Raw genomic sequence first — 23,029 nt, 5'->3', positions numbered from 1 at the left:
GTTTCCTAAAGAGCTACCCCAATGTTCCAGAGCTACTGGTGAAAGTGCGGCGCATGTGCGCCCACTTTCGCAAGTCGACAGTAGCCGCTGCTAGCTTAAAATCTCTCCAGCAACGCCTGCATGTGCCACAACACCGGCTTTTGTGCGACGTCCCCACACGCTGGAACTCAACGTTTCAGATGTTGAATAGAGTGGTTGAGCAGCAGAGACCTTTGATGGAATACCAGCTACAAAACCCTAGGGTGTCACAAAGTCAGCTGCCTCAGTTTCACATCCATGAGTGGCCATGGATGAGAGACCTTTGTGACATCCTACGGGTCTTTGAGGAGTCCACAAGGAGGGTGAGCTCTGAGGATGCGATGGTGAGCCTTACAATCCCGCTCTTGTGTGTTCTGAGAGAATCCCTGATTGACATCAGGGATAACTCAGATCACACAGAGGAGTTAGGGATAGCATCCGATCCGTCACAGCTGGAGAGTAGGTCCACACATCTGTCCGCTTCACTGCGTTTAATGGAGGAGGAGGAAGAAGAGTTGTCCGATGATGTGATGGTGATACAGGAGGCTTCCGGGCAACTTCGAATCGTCCCATTGTTGCAGCGCGGATGGGTAGACATGGAGGATGAGGAGGAAATGGAGATTGAACTTTCCGGTGGGGCCAGAGGAGTCATGCCAACTAACACTGTGGCAGACATGGCTGAGTTCATGTTGGGGTGCTTTACAACCGACAAGCGTATTGTCAAAATCATGGAGGACAACCAGTACTGGATCTTTGCTATCCTTGACCCCTGGTATAAAAACAACATCTCGTCTTTTATTCCGGTAGAGGGGAGGGCCAATCGCATCAATGCTTGCCACAGGCAATTGGTGCAGAATATGATGGAGATGTTTCCAGCATGTGACGTTGGCGGCAGGGAGGGCAGTTCCTCCAGTAGGCAACCAAGTTCTCACCGGTCCACACAAACGAGGGGCACACTGTCTAAGGTCTGGGACACCTTGATGGCACCCCCTCGCCAAAGTGCCGCCACGGAGGGTCCTAGTGTCACCAGGCGTGAGAAGTATAGGCGCATGTTGCGGGAATACCTTTCCGACCACAGCCCTGTCCTCTCCGACCCCTCTGCGCCCTACACGTATTGGGTGTCGAAGTTGGACCTGTGGCCTGAACTTGCCCTATATGCCTTGGAGGTGCTGTCCTGTCCTGCCGCCAGCATCCTATCTGAGAGGGTGTTCAGTGCAGCCGGTGGCATCATCACTGACAAGCGCACCCGTCTGTCAGCTGAGAGTGCCGACCGGCTCACTTTGATAAAAATGAACCACCACTGGATAGAGCCTTCATTTTTGTGCCCACCTGTGTAAAGCACCCCAACATGAAACTCCATGTCTGTACTCAACCTCTCCAATTCCTCCGCATCCTCATACTCATCCACCATAAGCGTTGCACAATTCTGCTAATACTAGGCTCCCTCCAACCTGATTTCCCCCAACTCTGCTGGTTAGAGGCTCCCTCCACCCTGATTTCCACCAACTCTGCTGGTTAGAGGCTCCCTCCACCATGAATTGGTCCAAACTGGGGTTTTTAGAGGCTCCCTCCACCATGAATTGGTCCAAACTGGGCTGGTTAGAGGCTCCCTCCACCATGAATTTGCCCAAACTGGGCTGTTTAGAGGCTCCCTCCACCATGAATTGGTCCAAACTGAGGTTTTTAGAGGCTCCCTCCACCATGAATTGGTCCAAACTGGGCTGTTTAGAGGCTCCCTCCACCATGAATTGGTCCAAACTGGGGTTTTTAGAGGCTCCCTCCACCATGAATTGGTCCAAACTGGGCTGGTTAGAGGCTCCCTCCACCATGAATTTGCCCAAACTGGGCTGTTTAGAGGCTCCCTCCACCATGAATTGGTCCAAACTGGGGTTTTTAGAGGCTCCCTCCACAATGAATTGGTCCAAACTGGGCTGTTTATAGGCTCCCTCCACCATGAATTGGTCCAAACTGGGGTTTTTAGAGGCTCCCTCCACCATGAATTGGTCCAAACTGGGGGTTTTTAGAGGCTCCCTCCACCATGAATTTGCCCAAACTGGGCTGTTTAGAGGCTCCCTCCATCATGAATTGGTCCAAACTGGGGTTTTTAGAGGCTCCCTCCACCATGAATTGGTCCAAACTGGGGTTTTTAGAGGCTCCCTCCACCATGAATTTGCCCAAACTGGGCTGTTTAGAGGCTCCCTCCACCATGAATTTGCCCAAACTGAGCTGTTTAGAGGCTCCCTCCACCATGAATTGGTCCAAACTGGGGTTTTTAGAGGCTCCCTCCACCATGAATTGGTCCAAACTGGGGTTTTTTAGAGGCTCCCTCCACCATGAATTTGCCCAAACTGGGCTGTTTAGAGGCTCCCTCCATCATGAATTGGTCCAAACTGGGGTTTTTAGAGGCTCCCTCCACCATGAATTGGTCCAAATTGGGGTTTTTAGAGGCTCCCTCCACCATGAATTTGCCCAAACTCTGCTGGTTAGAGGCTCAATCCACCCTGATTTTCAAAACAAATGTTGGTGCCAACCTCAACTTACTACAAGGGCCAAATTCACTGCTGGTGGCAAGCTCTCCTCACTGCAAGTGCCGAATACACATGTTTCAAGGTGTTTTCCTACTGTCAGAGAGGTGGTATTGAGTGTGTAAAGTGTGTAGTTGTTAGGCTGTGATGTTGGGGTAATAGAAGGTCTTTGGTGTGTTAGATGCCCCCAGACATGCTTCCCCTGCTGTCCCAGTGTCATTCCAGAGGTGTTGGCATCATTTCCTGGGGTGTCATAGTGGACTTGGTGACCCTCCAGACACGGATTTGGGTTTCCCCCTTAACGAGTATCTGTTCCCCATAGACTATAATGGGGTTCGAAACCCGTTTGAACACACGAACATTGAGCGGCTGTTCGAATCGAATTTCGAACGTCGAACATTTTAGTGTTCGCTCATCTCTACCGAAGAGGCATAGTGGGAAATTTGAATACGTAAACTTGCTGGACCCAGGGAGACCAAACCTGGACAGGTGCTCAGCAAACAGTAAGAGAGCACGGGTCCGATAGTCATGATATCAGCTAACCAAAAAAGGCCAGACTTCAGCCATGGCCCAGCCATGGGTCCAGTGAGTCCAGGTGGAAAATGAAGGTGCAAGAGAAATGCATTCATAGAGGAGCTATGGGAGGAGATAGGGAATCGAGCCAGACATGTGCGCCAGACATCCCTAGTACGCGCCATAGTGCCCAGGAGGTCGGGTCCAGGAGGTGAGTATGAACCGGACCAGAGCAATGAGCTAGGATGGTGCTGGGCCAACCACACGTTCTCAATCTCCATCCACTTAGAGTAAGCATGGAGAGTAGACCAAACCAGGATCCTGCACAATTGGGCAGTCCAATAATACAACACTAGGTTAGGGAAAGAAAGGCCACCTCGAGATCTAGGGGTCATCAAAAGCTGACGGGACAGCCTATGTCTCCCCTCGGCCCACGCAAAATGGAGCAGCGAGCTCTGCAGCGCCCGAAGGTCTTTAAGAGGGACCGGTATCGGGAGGGTTTCAAACAGATAGAGTATCTTAGGCAACACAGTCATCTTAACTGCAGCTATGCAGCCAAAGAGAGACAAAGGCAAGCCCCGCCACTTGACAAGAAGAGTTTGTATATGGCTATAAAGCTGGGGAAAGTTCGCCTGATACAGTTGGACTCCCAAATATTTTAAGGCCTGGGTTGACCAACGGAAAGGGAAGGATTGACTCAGGGAAGATACTTGCTGGCTAGGAAGTGTTACATTAAGAGCCACCGATTTAAGATAAGATAAGATATTCCTTTAATAGTCCCACAATGGGGAAATTTCAGTGATACAGTTTCATAGATGGTACAGTAGTATATACCAAGAGAGAAACACATAGAAGCTCATGGCAGATAGAGAAATCCTAGGAATTATAGCAACTAAAACGAAAGAAACACAGACACACTACAGGATCATTTAGTTCTCTGTGCAGAGTGATGTTAATAATACAGCCGAATGTGGTTGTAGGAAACGAGGAGGGGGGTCACAGCATGTAGATATAACAGACAGAAAAACATTTTTGCAGAGGTGGGGGACATATGCAGCTATCATGATAACATGTGGCAGTTCCTTTGGTAGGTGGTGAGATCTCCTGCTCACAGCTGATAGTTCGGTATCTTGCATCAGCACTATTGTCCATTAACCACAAACAAAATGCCCCAAATGTCCTTCATCACAAGCACAAGCCCTCTTCCTCCTTACCACTGTGTTCTACTTCCCCAAAGAAGTCTGAAGCCATCCAGGTAGACAGGGTGCTGTGTCACGGTACTAGTGGAACAGGATCAGGAGTCCAGTCGTCAGGTAATGCACAGGAGGCTGGAGGCAGCACGTGGGTAGCCCCAGGGGCTGAGGTAACAGTCCAAGTGCAGATAAGCCAATACCAGGTAGAAGTCTGTAGTAATTCGGGAGCTGTATTCAAGCTATGGTGAGCTTGCAGGCAACAGTTGAAGTTCCAGGGAACTGAAGAAGCGCTCCAGCAAGGAGGTCTCCTAGGTGTCCAGGCAGTATTCAAAATAGACAGAACACAATACCAACACAAACAGGAAGTGTCAGAGTCACCTATATATAGGCAACCCAATCAGGGCAATACAGGGCGGGTTCCAATCATGAGAATCAGCTGATGAGCCTCTGCAGTAGGCTCCACACTGAAGTCCAGCAGGCTGTTAGTCAACAAGCTGAGTAGCTCAGGAAGCAAAGAGACACCGGGCAAGACAGCAGGTCACAGGTTCAAATCCTGACATCACTCCCCTCCTAACGGCGACCTCTGGGCGCCACAAGACCTGGTTTTGTTGGGTACTGCTGATGAAAACGTCTAATCAAACGAGGCGCATTGATGTTAGATACTGGTTCCCATGAGTTTTCTTCTACACCATACCCTTGCCATTTGATTAGGTACTGTAGTCGGTTTCTGTATATACGGGAGTCCAGGATCTTTTCCACGACAAATTCTTCTTGTCCATCCACTTCAACTGAATCTGGAGGTTGAGAGGAACGTTCAGGAAATGGATTGGACATAGCAAGTTTCAGTAGAGACACATGGAAAACAGGATGAATCTTCATTGTTTCCGGGAGTTGTAAACGTACTGCCAGAGGACTAATTATTTTAGAGATCTTATAGGGGCCAATAAATTTCTGTCCTAGTTTGGGTGCAGGGACCTTCAGCTTAATATTCCGCGTAGACAGCCATACTCTATCCCCTACTTTGAATTCAGGCGCCGGTCTCCGATGTTTATCTGCTGCTTTCTTATATCGCTCCTGAGCAGCTCCCAATGTTTCTTTTAACATTTTCAGATTTTGTTGCAGTGACGCGATTCTTTCTGTAACTGCTGGAATTAGTGGAGCCACTGGATTTTTAGGGAGAATACTTGGATGGTATCCCAGATTCGCAAAAAATGGTGTTTGCTTTGTTGAAGAATTTTGAGAGTTGTTGTATGAGAATTCCACAAAAGGTAATAAGTCTACCCAGTCATCCTGTAAATGGCAGATGTAACAGCGCAGGTATTGTTCTAGCGTCTGGTTTGTACGTTCTGTCTGACCGTTAGTCTGGGGATGATAGGCCGTTGACAAATGAAGCTTGATATCGAGTGATGTACAGAAACTTCTCCAGAATTTAGACGTGAACTGCACCCCACGATCCGAGACCACCTCGTCCGGCACACCATGAAGGTGAAAGATATTTTGGACTATCAAATCAGCAGTTTCTTTGGCCGAAGGCAGACCGGTACAAGGGATGAAATGAGCTGCTTTTGTAAGTCGATCTACCACTACCAATATTGATGTTTTTCCTTTTGAGTTAGGTAGATCCACTATGAAGTCCATTGAGATCGAACTCCAAGGTCGTACTGGAATGGACAATGGTTGCAGCAACCCCATTGGTGAGGAACGTGAAGGTTTATACCTGGTACAGGTATCGCAAGAAAGGACGTATTTCTTTGCATCTTCTAGACAGCCGGGCCACCAGAAGAAACGAGATAACAGCTCATATGTCTTCTGTACTCCCTTATGTCCTGCCAATCTGGAATCATGTACGAACTGTAGAATCCTCAGACGCATTGCTTCTGGTATGTATAGACGCTGTCCATCAGTCCATACTTGATTTCTAAAGAATAGATGTACATCCCCTGATGGGTGTGATAAGAATGGATCAGTGTCATAGGCCGCTTTAATGTCTTCCAGCAGATCCCCTTCATGGATAATACCTACAATTCTTGTCTCGGAGACAATAGGAGTAGGTGGAGCTGAAGGATTAATATCACAAGAAAACATGCGTGACAGAGCGTCTGCCTTTCCATTACGAGATCCTGGTCGGAATGATATTGTAAAATTGAAATGATTCAAAAATAGACTCCATCGGGTCTGACGAGGGGAGAGGCACTTAGCTGATCTAATGAACTCTAGGTTTCGGTGATCAGTTAGAACTAGTATCTGTTGTGAAGCTCCTTGTAGATGGTGTCTCCACTCTTTAAATGCTGAGACGATGGCAAGCAATTCTTTATTTCCCACATCATAGTTTCTCTCTGCAGAAGACATCCGTTGAGAGAAGAATGCACATGGATGCAATAGCTTCTTTTCACCTGACCTCTGAGAGAGGATGGCCCCAACTGCACAGTCTGATGCATCTACTTCGACCACAAACGCAAGTTCTGGATCTGGATGACGTAGTACTGGAGCCGTGGTGAATTTAACTTTCAAACGAGAGAAAGCTTCCTCTGCTTGTGGGGTCCAGGAAAAGTGGGTTTTCTTCTTTGTCAGCTCTGTGATGGGGCCTACAATCTCTGAAAAGTTTTTAATAAAGCGTCTGTAAAAGTTAGAAAAGCCTATGAATCTTTGCACTTCTTTTACAGTCTTGGGAGTCGGCCAATCGATAACTGCTTGGATCTTTCTGGGATCCATATGCAATCCCTGAGAAGAGATGATGTACCCTAGGAACTGAATCTCTTCCCGATGGAACTCACATTTTTCCAATTTGATGTAAAGTCGGTTTTCCCGCAATCGTTCCAATACACATCTTACATGCTCCTGATGTTCTTCTAGAGATCCAGAGAAAATTAGTATATCATCTAGATAAACCACCATGAATTGATCTAGTAAATCTCTGAAGATATCATTTGCTAGATGTTGGAAGGTAGCCGGAGCATTGCAGAGCCCGAATGGCATTACCAGACTTTCAAAGTGTCCATATCGAGTACGAAAAGCAGTTTTCCATTCGTCACCTGGCCTTATCCGGATTAAATTGTAAGCACCCCGTAGGTCTAATTTGGTAAAGACCTTTGCTCGTTGAACTTTCTCCAACAGTTCGGGGATCAGAGGCAATGGGTAGCGGTTTTTTACTGTAATTTTATTAAGCTCTCTGTAATCCACCACTGGCCGTAATGAACCGTCCGATTTCTTAACAAAGAATATAGGAGCCCCTGCAGGAGAAGAGGATGGCCGAATAAACCCTTTTTTCAAGTTCTCGTCAATGAAGTCCTTAAGGGCATTTAATTCAGGTCCTGATAATGGGTATATAGTCCCAAAAGGTATGGGTGCTCCAGGAAGCAATTCTATCGGGCAGTCGTAAGGACGGTGAGGTGGTAGTTTGTCAGCTTCCTGTTTATCACAAACATCCTTCAAATCCTCATATATTGTTGGTAACTGATGTGGTTCTTGGTTTTGAGTAGAGACTGTAATCGTTGGTTCGGGTTGATCCTTCACCTCATTGACCTTTGGGGGGAAACTCAGCATCTTAGTTCCCCAATTGATGGAAGGATTCTGTTTCTGTAACCAAGGTAGGCCTAAGATGACTGGAAAGTGTGGAGAAGAAATTAGTAAAAATGAGAGAGTTTCCTGATGCTGAGGTTCTATGTGAATCTCCAAAGGTACAGTTTCCTGGTCTACAGGTCCCGAACTCAGGGGAGACCCATCCACAGTCTCCATCACAATAGGTGAATGTCTCTTAGATGAGCGTATTCCATGTTTCTGAGCGAAACTAAAGTCCATGAAATTTCCGCTAGCCCCGGAATCCACCATAGCTGATGTAGAGATCCACATAGAATTGACCAATAATTTAAGAGGGACAAAGTAATGTGAATCCTTGTTCTCCTTTTTAACCTGAGAGGTCACCGATGATATATAGTGGACACTTTCTCCAGCTGACTGTTCCCCCTCTGAAGCTGAAGATTCTTCATTGGATGCATCAGGATCCATTACAGCGGCCACTGTTCTCCGGGGGCGATTCGCAGAGCGGTTTGGGCAATTTATAAGGAAATGTCCTGACTTTCCGCAATATAAGCACAGATTTTCTTTAAACCTATGTTCTCTTCGCTCGGCACTCTCCCGTTTCTGAATTGCATCAATCTGCATCGATTCTGGTTGGGATTCTCGGGACTGCTGATCAGATGATTTTTTATAACCCAGTGGTGATGTGGTAATATATTGACTGGTCGTGCGGTTGGCATAGCCCCATTTCTCTTGTCGACGTTCTGTCAGACGAGTATCAATCTGAATGCAGTGATCAATAAATTCAGAAAAGACTGAAGGAGCTTTTGCTCGTGCTAATTCGTCTTTAATACTACTGGAAAGTCCACTCTTGAAAAGAGCTAGTCTTGCGGAGTCATTCCAGCTAGTGTCCACAATCCATCTCCGGAATTCCATGGCATAATCCGCAACAGAACGTCTGCCTTGCCGTAATGTTAGTATGGTGGTCTCTGCTGTAACCATTCGGTTGGGGTCATCAAACATCCCTTTCATGGCTTCCATGAAGTCTTTGTAGTCATTGAGGCAGACGTCATCGGTTTCGATTAGCGGATTTGCCCAGGCAATAGCTTTGTGTGTTAACAGCATAATGACGCACAGCACCTTTGATCTTTCAGTTGGATATTGGTTTGGATGCGCATCAAAATACAAATTGCACTGGTTTACGAATCCTCTGAATTTATCCCGGTCACCATTGAATCTAAATGGCGGCAATCTTGGGGATGGAGCAGAGGTGGGAATCAGGCCTTGTACATCCAGCTGTGCAATACGTGCTGTGACCGCATTCATGGATGTCTGCAATTCCTGCAGAGCTTGGCCTTGCATAGCGATTTTACCAGTGGTCATTTTATCAAAAGATTCCCATTGGTGCTTCATATCTTGGACCTCCGCATACATTGCGCCCAAGGCGGCTTCTACCTTTTTGAAGCGGACCTCCCAAGCTTCTTTCCCAACGGACTCCATTGTAGGTGTTGGTATCCTGTCACGGTACTAGTGGAACAGGATCAGGAGTCCAGTCGTCAGGTAATGCACAGGAGGCTGGAGGCAGCACGTGGGTAGCCCCAGGGGCTGAGGTAACAGTCCAAGTGCAGATAAGCCAATACCAGGTAGAAGTCTGTAGTAATTCGGGAGCTGTATTCAAGCTATGGTGAGCTTGCAGGCAACAGTTGAAGTTCCAGGGAACTGAAGAAGCGCTCCAGCAAGGAGGTCTCCTAGGTGTCCAGGCAGTATTCAAAATAGACAGAACACAATACCAACACAAACAGGAAGTGTCAGAGTCACCTATATATAGGCAACCCAATCAGGGCAATACAGGGCGGGTTCCAATCATGAGAATCAGCTGATGAGCCTCTGCAGTAGACTCCACACTGAAGTCCAGCAGGCTGTTAGTCAACAAGCTGAGTAGCTCAGGAAGCAAAGAGACACCGGGCAAGACAGCAGGTCACAGGTTCAAATCCTGACATGCTGTTATCTTGCCAAGCTTCCATAACGCCTGGGGTAGGTGGGTGATGGTAGGTTTCCAGGCTGTAGCAGAGTCCCACGTGTCCACAGTAGAAGAAAGAAATACCAGTCAGCTGTAGGCATCCTCACACATCAGCAATAGACGCCAAAAATCATCTCCTTGAATGAAGAAGTCCACACTTCCATGTAGGTTTTCCTCCATGCCGCATGGTGTCCTGGGGGGATGATAATAGGCACATGTGTAGACACAGGAAACCAGCTGAACCAGGTCTTGAGTCCATGCTTTACAATAGAAACAAAAGGAACAAAAAACTCCACAGGGTCTTCCATTCGATTTATAGTTGCTAATTCATAGTGCTAGATTTCTTGGTTACAGGATTCTTGAAGATACAGAGAAAAAGAGTGAGAAAGGAAAGATAAGGTTGCTCCCAGCTTGGAGCCCTGTATCGAGGCAGCCACTAAGGGCGCCAGGAAGAGGAGGAAAATTAATCTTAAATTTACAGTGCTTTGAATAATCGTGGAAGGCAGACATTAGACAAGGGAGAGAGTTGTGGGGGAAGGAGAGGAAGAACAGCAAGTCGTCTGCATAGGCTGCCACCTTATAAAGGCGTGTAACATGTGCCACCCCAGTCAGGATAAAATGAAGGGAAGACAGTGGACAACCCTGCCTGGTACCATTAGCAATAGGGAAAGATTGAGAAAGCAGGCCATGGACCCGAACCTAAGCCGAAGGATGAGATTATAGGGAGAGGATCCAATTCATCATGTTCTCGCAAAGACCTCTGTTCTCGCAAATTGACTCTGTCATTGCATACTAGGTGTCCATGGAAAAAAGCATAAGAGGTCTACCAGATATTTTAGCACCGTGAATAAGGTAGATGGCTTTGGTGGTGTTGTCTGTAGCCTCACATTCTGGCATGAAACCAGCCTGATCCAGGTGTATAATGTCACCCAATAGGGGTGTCAGTTGGAAGGCGGGTATTTTAGCGAGGTCTTTAAGATTGTCATTCAGGAGAGAGATTGGACGGTAGCTAGGGCAAAGAAGGAGGTCTTCAAGTCTTTAAGAGATGAGGGCCAAGGTCCGGACCAAGGTTCTTATAGTAGGCAAGGGAAAGCCAACCGGACTTGGTGCTTTACCTGTAGCCATATGTTTAATCGCCATGGTGAGTTCCTCATCTGTAACAGGAGGTTCCAGAACTTCCAAGTCCTCAGTTGACAATGTAGGAAGGCCTGAGGAGATTAGACAATTCTGAATACAGTCGTGGAAGAGTGCACTAGACGTTCCAGGATTAAAGGCATCTACCAAGTACAACAAGGCGTAGTATTCCCGAAATGCCTCTGCTATCTCAGTGGAAGGGTTTGCTCTCATATTAAGAGTGGTTTGGATTTGGGGCACATAGATGGAGGCTTTTTGCACATGTAAGGCTCTTGCCAGCGAGTGTGTACATTTATTGCCGAATTCATAAAAATGCCTCTGACATTTAACTAATGTGTGCAATTCTTCCCAGACCCCACCAGTTGGACATGAGTGTCCGCTGTAGAGTGATGTTTCTGGAGTAGTTCAAGCCTACGGATATGTTGCAGAAGGGAATCTACATAGACCCAACATTTCTGTTTGAGACGGGAGTCATGTTGCATATGGACCCCATCTCTTGGCTTTTAAATGGATGGACGTACTTTATTTTATATTCTTCCACCTGTCATAACTCTCACATGACACAGTTTAGCAATTGTCTTTGCCAAGATCCTATTGATGAGCCGGATGTTGCTGTTTCTTCATGGCTGATTCTCAATTTGAACCAATGACCTTTCACTTGGGAATCCTCCTAATAACACCCTGAGCTATTAGAAAATGTGAAAACGGGTTGTAATGTGCAGTAGACAAGAAGAAAAAGATTTTTCCACCACCAGGAGCAAAACCGTAACAATGTAGTTACATGACAAGAATGTGCAGAACTCATCATATGCTAAATAGCTACAAGTCACAATTATGTATGACATAGCCAAGAGGATTGTCTATTAAATGATTGAAGTCTCACATTCTACTCTGTAGAGGGGGGTGATCTATGGAGCCTGAAAGTCACAAGTTAAAAACATTGTGACCCTTTTGCTCATCAGTGCATACTTTATAAGAGAAGTAGTACTGTGTAGTATTAAGTACAGAATAACAGAAATGCTTCTGTGTAGTGTCCATATACAGTATAGGAGAAATGATAGTGCAGTGTCCATGTGCAGCATCCTGGAGTGCTGATTTATTGTGTTTATCTTTTGACCCTCCAGTTTATGTTAGTAAAGCTTCAGAGTAGATTATATGGGTTAATCTTCAATTTACTTATCAGAACATGAGGTAGCATCAGCATGTCTATACAGCAATACAACAAGGAACACACTGGAAAGAACTAACCATAGATAGATGCAGCAATTTGAGATATAGACAAGTCTCCATAGCATATCATTACATGTATTCAGCACATAACAATAATAACATCGCCATCTAATGTCCGGAAGCTGTAAGTTCCTCCAACACAGTATAATACAAATAAGTCTATATCTGTTGCATATATGTATATACCAACACCCTTTCTCAACAATAAAGACTTATTCAGTCAAAACTTAATTTCTTCATCAGTTTCTGATGTCTTTCAGCATTCAATGCCTTAGTAAGAATATCGGCTGTCATATCTTCAGTTGGACAGTACTCTAACTTCAACATTCCTTGCTCCTGGTAATCTCTCAAAAAAATGAAACTTTATATCAATGTGTTTTGTTCTTGGATTAACTCTTTCCGTCTGAGCAAGAACAATACAACCTTGATTGCCTTCATACAACTTTGTTGGTTCCAACAGTTGTTCTCCTAAGTCTGTCAGTAGTTGTCTCAACCATAAGACTTCTTGAGCTGCTTGTGCTGCGGCAACATACTCCGCTTCTGTTGTCGACAGTGTCACTATTGATTGTTTTTTACTAGCCCAACTAATTGGTCCACCTGAGAGTAAGAAAAGATAACCACTGGTAGATTTTCTGTCAAGTGTATCTCCAGCCCAGTCTGCATCCACAAATCCAGTTAAAATGCATTTGTTACTTGCAGGTAGTTTTAGTTTAACATTGATAGTTCCTTTCAAGTAACGTATTACTCTCTTTACGGCATTCCAGTCCATTTTATTTGGTTTTGACACCTTTCTGCTCAAAATTCCTACTGCTGCTGCAATGTCTGGTCTTGTAACAATTGCAAGATACAGTAATTTTCCCATTGCCTTTCTGTACTGTTTGTTGTCTGGCAACATATTTTGTTCACTGTTCACCTCCTTCAGATAGTTAATTTCCATTGGAGACTTTATTGGTTTCGCATCTTTCAATCCAAATGTTTCAATGATGTCCTGAATCATGTGACTTTGGTTAAGAAGATAACTTCCATCTTCTTCTCTTTGTATCTGTATCCCTAGGTACTGTTTCACATTTCCTAAATCTTTGATCTCAAAGTGTTGATCCAGAATTTTCAGTATTTCTGTTATATCCCTTTCTTTTTCAAAACAAACTAAAATATCGTCCACATATCCATCTGTCTCCCAGTTTCTTTGTGTATAGACACGGATCTGCTTTACTTCTTTGAAAATGTTCATTTGTGAGCACTTCTGTGATTTTATCATTCCAGGCTTTAGCGGCTTGCTTTAAACCATAGATACTTTTCTGTAGCTTACAAACCATGTTTGGTTTTCTTTGATCTTTGTATCCTGGAGGTTGTTCCATGTAGATATCTTCTGTTAAATCTCCATTTAGGAACGCTGTCTTTACATCCAGATGTCTCAATTGCATTTGTTTTGTTGCTGCAACTGCAAACAAGGTTCTAATTGTAGTATGTTTGACAACTGGTGCAAAAACTTCATCATAGTCTTCTCCATATTTCTGAGTATAACCTTTAGCTACGAGTCTCGCTCGATATCGTTCAGCTGTGCCATCCGTTTGATATTTTACCTTAAAAACCCATTTACATCCTATAGTTTTTCTTCCTTCTGGTAATTCTGTCAGTGTCCAGGCCTTATTATCACGCATGGATTTCATTTCTGTTTCTGTTGCTTTTATCCATTTGTTAGCTTCTTATTCTGAGAGTTTTGATATGTCTTCCCAAGATGTAGGTTCATATATCTTGTTTGTACTCGCCTTGTATGAAAGACGTACAGGTGGTTTTCCCTTGTTCTCTCTTATTGAACATCTTGGTTCATTGTTTGCCTGTTCTTGTATCGCTTTACTTTCAGTGTTTTGATTTTCACCAATTTCCACTTCTTTCTCATCAGATATTCCTGCATTGATATCACTGATGCTTTCATCATTTCTCATTTCCAGTGATGTCATTACGTCATCATTTAGATCCTCAATGAATGTCACACTGTTACTCACTGTAACTCTGTCTGTCTTGGGATCTAGGATTCTGTATCCTTTGCAGTTTTCACAGTATCCAACAAATATTCCTTCTACGGCTCTGTTTTGAAGTTTGGATCGTTTCTCTTCTGGAATAAACACAAAGGCTTTACAACCAAAAACTCTTAAATGTTTCACACTTGGTTTATTATCTTGCCATAGCTCATATGGGGTCTTTTTCAGTTTCCTTGAAAAAAGTCTGTTTTGCAGATAAGTGGTCGTCATTGCTGCTTCACCCCAATATTTCTCTGGTAGTTTGGAATCTGTCAGCATACATCTTCTCATTTCAGTCAAAGTTCTGTTTTTTCTTTCTGCTACCCCATTCTGCTCGGGTGTGTATGGAACAGTCTTTTGATGCTCTATTCCATTCTGTTTTAAGTAGTTTTCTATTTGGTGTCCTGTAAATTCACCTCCATTATCACTTCTAATGATGATTGGCTTCCTTCGAAACTTATTACTCGACTTTGTCACATAGTCTTGTAATTTACTGAAAACTTCACTTTTGTTCTTTATTAAGTCACCATGTATCTATTACCTCCTGATGTGGTCACTTTCATGGGTCCACATACGTCAGTATGTACCAAGTCAAGTGGTCTTTTGCTTCTTGTTTCACTTTCTTTAGACATTGACACTCTTGTAGCTTTTATACAACATTCACACTTCATGGTCATTGAGCAATTAGATATTAATAGATCTTTTGTCAGATGTTTCTTCTGTAATGTCATTATACTTTCAGGATGTCGGTGTCCTAGACGTCTATGCCATACATGAATACAATTCTTGTGATCATGTGTACATAACTTCACCTGTTCCTGTACTGTGTCTAGATGATATAATTGTTCTCCTGCATTTACACTGACTATAACCTTGTCTCCTGCTAGGATTGTACACTTATCATCTTTGAATTTTACTGTAAGTCCTTTAGCTGTTAGACGTTTTACAGATAACAACCCTCCTTCTAGTCCTGGAACATACAATACATCCTTTACTAGGACTTTTACATTATTTCCAGATTTATCAGAACAGATCAACATTCCTTGTCCAATACCTTCTGCTGTTATTCTGCTCCCATCTGCAAGATAAATGGCTTCTTTCTTATATAAATCAAGCTCAGTAAAGAAACTTCTATTACTTGTCATGTGACTTGTTGCTCCTGAGTCAATAAACCAACTTGATGATGATGATGATGACGTTTTATCAGCTGCTTTAAACGTACCATTGCAGTGATCTGCATGTGAGTTAGAAATGGAGCTTTTCACTTTCTGTTTACTGTCTCTCTGTTGTAATTTTTGTTGTTCTGCTTTCCATATAGAACAATTTTTCTTTAAATGTCCCTTTTTCTTACATCTGAAACACTCTCTTGTTTCTGTCTTGTGGCGCTTTTTATCTGTAACTTTAAGAGCATTCCCACTAACCTCTTCTGTGGATTCTTTAGTTTGCTCTTTCCTTCTCTAATATTTATCTATGAGTTTGGTCTTTACAAACTCTAGAGTAATCTCTGCTTCAGGTCTTGTTTCTAGAGCATTTATTAGAGCAGTATACGAATCTGGTAAGCTGCATAATAATATCGCTGCTATATGACTTTCCTGAATATCTTCACCAATAGATCTCAGCTGTGTTATCACTTCCATCATGGCATTTATGTGCTCAGGCATGTCTTTCTCTGCACTTAATCTCATCTTGTACAGTTTCCTTAGCGGAAATAACTTGTGATTTAAGCTGGATCTTTCATGTAACTTCCTCAAAGCTTGCCACATTCCCTTTGCTGTATCCTCATTCCTTATGTGAATTAGCTGATTATCCTCCACTAATAAGCTGATAGTAGCTCTAGCTTGTCTGTTTTTCTTCTCCCATGTCTGATCATTCTCATTGGGTCTATCTGTGGTGATTAACTCCCATAAATCATCCTTAGACAGCAACATCTCCACTTTGAACTTCCATAACTGATAGTTCTCATTGTTCAGCTTAGCTACTGTAAGTCTGAGCTCTGAGCTGCTGTTCATCTTTAACTTATCTTACTTGGTTGTAGAGACTTGTTCTGGAGAATTCTTTTGCATTCACAGAGTCCTCTTGTCTTCTCTGTCTGGTTGCTGGGGTCTGTCTGTCTGGGAGCTGTGTCGATCTGGGTTTTGTGCCTGGGGTGTCTGGGAGCTGTGTCTATCTGGGTTTTGTGCCTGGGTCCTGGGCCCATAACCTGTTGCAGAGTTCAGTCGCAGAAGAAAGCTTCAGAGTAGATTATATGGGTTAATCTTCAGTTTACTTATCAGAACATGAGGTAACATCAGCATGTCTATACAGCAATACAACAAGGAACACACTGGAAAGAACTAACCATAGAATAGATGCAGCAATTTGAGATATAGACAAGTCTCCATAGCATATCATTACATGTATTCAGCACATAACAATAATAACATCGCCATCTAATGTCCGGAAGCTGTAAGTTCCTCCAACACAGTATAATACAAATAAGTCTATATCTGTTGCATATATGTATATACCAACACCATCTTCTATGTTCAGTGTTATATTTCACTGTTATGCAGCTTTTCCCTGTGTTTCTCCCCTTCACAGTTCAAAAACCAATGTGTTGGTTCACCCCTGGCTAATCACAAGCCACTGAGTGGGGTTGTAGGAAGACTATAGTCTTCCCAGCGACCGTTGAGAGTCAGTCTAGTGCTAGCAATCACCCTGCACAGTTCATGCTGGGCTGTGCAGGAGGAAGACCAGGATTGGAGCTCAATGGCCACCAGTACAGCCTCTAGGAGGATTATTCATCACCCCAGGCTGATCTAGCGACTGCCCTGAGTCAGGGAATAAATCTGTGCATCTCTACTGAAACATTTGCCAGATGTGCCATAAGGAGCAACTGAGGATCTTGACAGGAGAAAATTCATTCAGGCATAGTCTCCAGGTGAGCAGATCCCTGTCGGGACCCCTTGCTCCACTACAACCCCCAATATCCCAGGTGGGGAATGGCATGAGGGGAGGAGTAGTTGTGGACTGATATCACTGAGTCTGTGACATCCCTGGGCAGCCTCCTATGACCAAGGGAGGGATATTGGACTGTGGAATATTATCCCCATTTGTAAGCTGCTAGTTTGCTGTTCAGCTCAGATAATAAACAGTTACCTGGTTTTCACCTCACCTCTGGACTCCTGAGTTGTGGCTGCATTACCATCAGGGCTCTTCTGAACACCATCACATCGACTCAGAGAGGAGAGGTCCCCTCTCCAACTAGAAGTGCCCTGGGGGAATACTACTACTACCACCACCATCTGGTAGAGCTGCAAGACCCCCTTCCTTGACTGTGTCCAGCTCTAGAGTGGGATCGGGGTGTATGTGTGGTCAATCGGCTTATACATTATATATGTATGTGTATGTGAAGTATGCTTAGCCTAGCAGGTGGCACAGCCAATACCACTATGACTCCCATCCTCCGATCTCCTCCACTGGGTTTCAGGACATATACAGCAGGGTGTGCTACTACTTTTTGCAAAGGTCCACTGACCTGGATCTGCTATCATCTGGTCAGAGCTTAATATGCCCAATATATGATATATTTTTTTGGATGATAAGATGCACCCCAGGTTTAGATAAGAAAATTAGGAAAAAATATTTAATTTTAATTTAACCTTCCCTGGTGGTCAAATGGAGTCAAGGGGGTCAATGTCACTAACTAGTTATGGGGGTTTATACTGTGTGGGTACTAATGTGGCATTTTACTGAGTTTTTCACATTAAGGAGTTTCTATACTTTGTATGGGGGCAATAAGGAGCATTATACTCTGAGGGGGCATTATACGATGTGTGGGGGAGTACAGTATAGGAGAGGTTGTACATATATATGTATATATACTGTGTATATATATATATATATATATACAGTATATATATATATATATATATATATATATATATATATATGTATGTATATACAGTGCCTACAAGTAGTATTCAACCCCCTGCAGATTTAGCAGGTTTACACATTCGGAATTAACTTGGCATTGTGACATTTGGCCTGTAGCTCAGCCTGGAAGTGTGAAATGCTCTGCAGCAAAAAAGAATGTTATTTCTTTGTTTAATTTTTTTTTAAATTGTGAAAAGTTTATTCAGAGGGTCATTTATTATTCAACCCCTCAAACCACCAGAATTCTGTTTGCTTCCCCTAAAGTATTAAGAAGTAGTTCAGGCACAAAGAACAATGAGCTTCACATGTTTGGATTAATTATCTCTTTTTCCAGCCTTTTCTGACTATTTAAGACCCTCCCCAAACTTGTGAACAGCACTCATACATGGTCAACATGGGAAAGACAAAGGAGCATTCCAAGGCCATCAGAGACAAGATCGTGGAGGGTCACAAGGCTGGCACGGGGTACAAAACCCTTTCCAAGGAGTTGGGCCTACCTGTCTCCACTGTTGGGAGCATCATCCGGAAGTGGAAGGCTTATGGAACTACTGTTAGCCTTCCACGGCCTGGACAGCCTTAGAAAGTTTCCTCCCGTGCCGAGGCCAGGCTTGTCCGAAGAGTCAAGGCTAACCCAAGGACAACAAAGAAGGAGCTCCGGGAAGATCTCATGGCAGTGGGGACATTGGTTTCAGTCAATACCATACGTAACGTACTCCACCGCAATGGTCTCCGTTCCAGACGAGCCCGTAAGGTACCTTTACTTTCAAAGCGTCATGTCAAGGCTCGTCTACAGTTTGCTCATGATCACTTGGAGGACTCTGAGACAAACTGGTTCAAGGTTCTCTGGTCTGATGAGACCAAGATCGAGATCTTTGGTGCCAACCACACACGTGACGTTTGGAGACTGGATGGCACTGCATACGACCCCAAGAATACCATCCCTACAGTCAAGCATGGTGGTGGCAGCATCATGCTGTGGGGCTGCTTCTCAGCCAAGGGGCCTGGCCATCTGGTCCGCATCCATGGGAAGATGGATAGCACGGCCTACCTGGAGATTTTGGCCAAGAACCTCCGCTCCTCCATCAAGGATCTTAAGATGGGTCGTCATTTCATCTTCCAACAAGACAACGACCCAAAGCACACAGCCAAGAAAACCAAGGCCTGGTTCAAGAGGGAAAAAAATCAAGGTGTTGCAGTGGCCTAGTCAGTCTCCTGACCTTAACCCAATTGAAAAATTGTGGAAGGAGCTCAAGATTAAAGTCCACATGAGACACCCAAAGAACCTAGATAACTTGGAGAAGATCTGCATGGAGGAGTGGGCCAAGATAACTCCAGAGACCTGTGCCGGCCTGATCAGGTCTTATAAAAGACGATTATTAGCTTTAATTGCAAACAAGGGTTATTCCACAAAATATTAAACCTAGGGGTTGAATAATAATTGACCCACACTTTTATGTTTAAAATTTATTAAAATTTAACTGAGCAACATAACTTTTTGGTTTGTAAGATTTATGCATCTGTTAATAAATCCTGCTCTTGTTTGAAGTTTGAAGGCTCTAACTTATTTGCATCTTATCAAACCTGCTAAATCTGCAGGGGGTTGAATACTACTTGTAGGCACTATATATATATATATATATATATATATATATATATATATATATTTATGGGACAGGAGAAACACATTGTTTTCACAGGCTGTCTGCAGTCTCAATATTCTTGTTGAGGTGAGGACCTTGTTGTCATGTGATTGTTTTTAAAAAAACAGAAAAAACACGGCACCGAGCCGTTCCTAGTGTAACACCCTCAATTTTTAAGGTCATGGTAGAAAGACAGTACAGGTGACTGCTCACCTGATTTGGTTGTGTGAGACACAACATCCAATGGACGTAACAACCAAGAGACCAATTTAGTACTGGAAGGCAGCAGCTAGTGACCGTCGGAGACGTTAACACAAATGGAAAGATGGACCAGCCTTATGGAAGACAGGCAGTAAACCAGCGCTCACTCACAGTAGGATTCAGAAGGCAATTTTATTTGGCACGACGCGTTGTGGGAATTAGAGCCCTTTCTCAAGTGCAATAACAATCTGTTGGAATCCATTATGCCCAATGGAGTCCCTCAGTATATGTTGATGTCTGTTCATCTTTACCATTTAAACTGTTCTTCTGGTCCTATCCAAAAATGTCCAAAGTATTGAAATGTAATATTATCCTGCATGATGAAAGCTGAAGACATGGTGTCCACCTGCCTGCCCAGAGACTCCAGCTAGAGAGAGGATCTCATTTGCTAGAATCCTATCCACTTTGCATGGACTGTAAAATGCTCCGTTCCCTGTATGCCCCGGCCAAGAGTGGCACTCCTGGCACATCTCAAAGGCACGGCAGCTCATAATATTACATTTCAATACTTTGGACATTTTTGGATAGGACCAGAAGAACAGTTTAAATGGTAAAGATGAACAGACATCAACATATACTGAGGGACCCCATTGGGCATAATGGATTCCAACAGATTGTTATTGCACTTGAGAAAGGGCTCTAATGCCCACAACACGTCGTGCCAAATAAAATTGCCTTCTGAATCCTACTGTGGGTGAGCGCTGGTTTACTGCCTGTCTTCCATAAGGCTGGTCCATCTTTCCATATGTGATTGTTTTTGACCTTTCTGAAGTTCCTTAACTACATGAAGACTTTAGATTGTAGACTCCTGCATACTATACATTGGTATCTGGGGAGAACAATGAATCCTCCTGTGCTGAGGTCCCCATATCATCTGCATGGAGTGCCTCCTTTGGATATAATATCTATGAACTACAAAGTCGTACAAATCTGTAATGTGTTTTTAGGTGAAACTCTGGTGGAGCAAATCATACTGGATGAAGAGGGACACCGACTGCAAGAACTGACTGGTAAGTGTATCTGTACACTATATGAAGTTTATAGTTTTTTTTTTTTTAAATATAAAAAATAGTGATAGTTGTTATCAAAGAGCCACTCCTGTGATTTTATTTTTTTTTTAACTTCCCAACCCTTTAGTACAAAGCATACTATAGTATAATGAAGGGGGAGATCACTCACTTATCACGTCCTTCACGTTCTTTAGTTTCCAAATGAGTCCATCAGTTGGTCATGTGAGCGGCAGACTGACCTGCGGATTCACAGACCTGCCACAAGCTCTTGGATTCGGTACAAGACCATCAAAGATATTTTATCTACCTTCTCCCCCTTTTGTCAATTAGGGGTGATATGGAGAGCCGTACAGAGACTGATCTTCTGACCTGTTATCAGATTATCTACTCTGAGTTAACTGCAGACTAATGAGCAATGCTAGATGGCCCTATTAACATGGAGGAACGGTCTGAAGGATTAGCAGCTATGGCAAGGCCTCCGAAACTGTCCGCCTCCAGAAGGCTTTGCGTGTGATATTCTCTAATAAATCTCTTCCAGACTCCTTTTAAGAGGCCACTATCATCTTATTGGTAAAGACCAAATCTTATTGTTTAGCCCAATTTCTCTGTTGAACACAGATTATAAACTCTTCCTGGCAAAGGTTCTGATTGACAGGCTCAATTAAATAATGACATTGCTTGGCCAAAGAGTTGGGTCCTCTGGTCCAAGATTGGTTTCAGATCGAACAAGTTTGGTATGAACCACACTTAAAACTGACTAAAAACATAGTGTAGAATACTCTTAAGGCTTCTAGGAACCTATCTATAAAACATAGTGTAGAATACTGTCAGGGCTCCTAGGAACCTATCTATAAAACATAGTGTAGAATACTGTCAGGGCTCCTAGGAACCTATCTATAAAACATAGTGTAGAATACTCTTAGGGCTCCTAGGAACCTATCTATAAAACAGTGTAGAACACGGTCAGGACTCCTAGGAACCTATCTATAAAACATGGTGTAGAATATTCTTAGGCCTCCTAGGAACCTATCTATAAAACATAGTGTATAACACTCTTTGGACTCCCAGGAACCTATCTATAAAACATAGTGTAGAATACTCTTAGTGTCACGTTCGTGTCTATGTCCAGACCCAGAATCCGGACTGCAGACTGCACCGCTAAGGAAACAGGGGAAGGAGACTTTCCCTAATGCTACGGTGGCTAGCTAGGCCCTGCCTGCGGTTGGTGGTCAGCTGTTCCCAAGCTAGCCTTGGCCCCGACAACTCCTGGCTCTCTAACACGAAAGCCTAGCCGACAGATAGGGCGAGAGCTACAAGAAAGTTAGGGACTGGGGATTCTAAGGTGGTCACCCCTGCAGAAACCAAGGTGTAGCTGCAGACAAAACAAACAGGATGGGACTTGCTGGACAACAGGCACGCAGCACAACAAAATATGCAACAAGAGAATGAGGAGAGGGACAGTGGAGAGTTGAGGAAAGGGTTAGCACAGGACTGGGGCAAAACAAACTGGAACCCAAACCTCAAACAACAAGATAGTGCCAGGCAAACAGAACTGAAGGACAGGGCAGAGTAGAAGTGTGGAGGGACAAACCAGACTCACACACAAAGCACCACTCACACCACTTCCTAGTCAGTGAAGTTAGCAAAAACACTCCTCCTCCCAGGGCCACGAATTCTAGGTGGTAACCACGAAAACCGGCAACTAATGGAGCCAGCCCTCTTCCTTATACAAGCGCCAGGACTGTCAGATAGGTTGATGGTAATGATCAACACCTGAGGTTCAATCCCAAGAACCTCAAGTATGTACTGAAGGCCAAAACGCTATGTACAACAAGATGGCTAAATGGCAAGGAAACCACCAGCAGATCACAGAATCCCGGATCAAATCCCCAACAGAAACACACCAATATATACAAGTATTCAGGTCATGACACTTAGGACTCCTAGGAACCTATCTATAAAAAATAGTGTAGAATACTGTCAGGGCTCCCTAGAACCTATCTATAAAACATAGTGTAGAATACTCTTAGGGC

General features: G+C 43.9%; 1 protein-coding gene and 1 long non-coding RNA gene across 2 annotated transcripts in view; one reads left to right on the top strand and one right to left on the bottom strand.

Moving 5' to 3' along the window:
- The window catches only part of LOC142214380 (uncharacterized), a 572,210-nt gene that overhangs the window by 67,915 nt on the left and 481,266 nt on the right, over positions 1 to 23,029 (bottom strand). The window lies entirely within an intron of this gene.
- The window catches only part of LOC142213477 (NACHT, LRR and PYD domains-containing protein 3-like), a 49,190-nt gene that overhangs the window by 11,627 nt on the left and 14,534 nt on the right, over positions 1 to 23,029 (top strand). Inside the window, exon 5 of the mRNA XM_075281826.1 lies at positions 20,934 to 20,982. Coding sequence (XP_075137927.1) covers positions 20,934 to 20,982 — 49 coding nt within the window. The remainder of the gene's footprint in view (positions 1 to 20,933; positions 20,983 to 23,029) is intronic.

The sequence above is a fragment of the Leptodactylus fuscus genome, chromosome 7 (genome assembly GCF_031893055.1).
Source record: "Leptodactylus fuscus isolate aLepFus1 chromosome 7, aLepFus1.hap2, whole genome shotgun sequence".
In the NCBI taxonomy this organism is placed as follows: Eukaryota; Metazoa; Chordata; class Amphibia; order Anura; family Leptodactylidae; genus Leptodactylus; species Leptodactylus fuscus.
The sequence above is the reverse complement of the archived record's forward strand: the minus strand, read 5'-3'. Positions and strand labels throughout refer to the sequence as shown.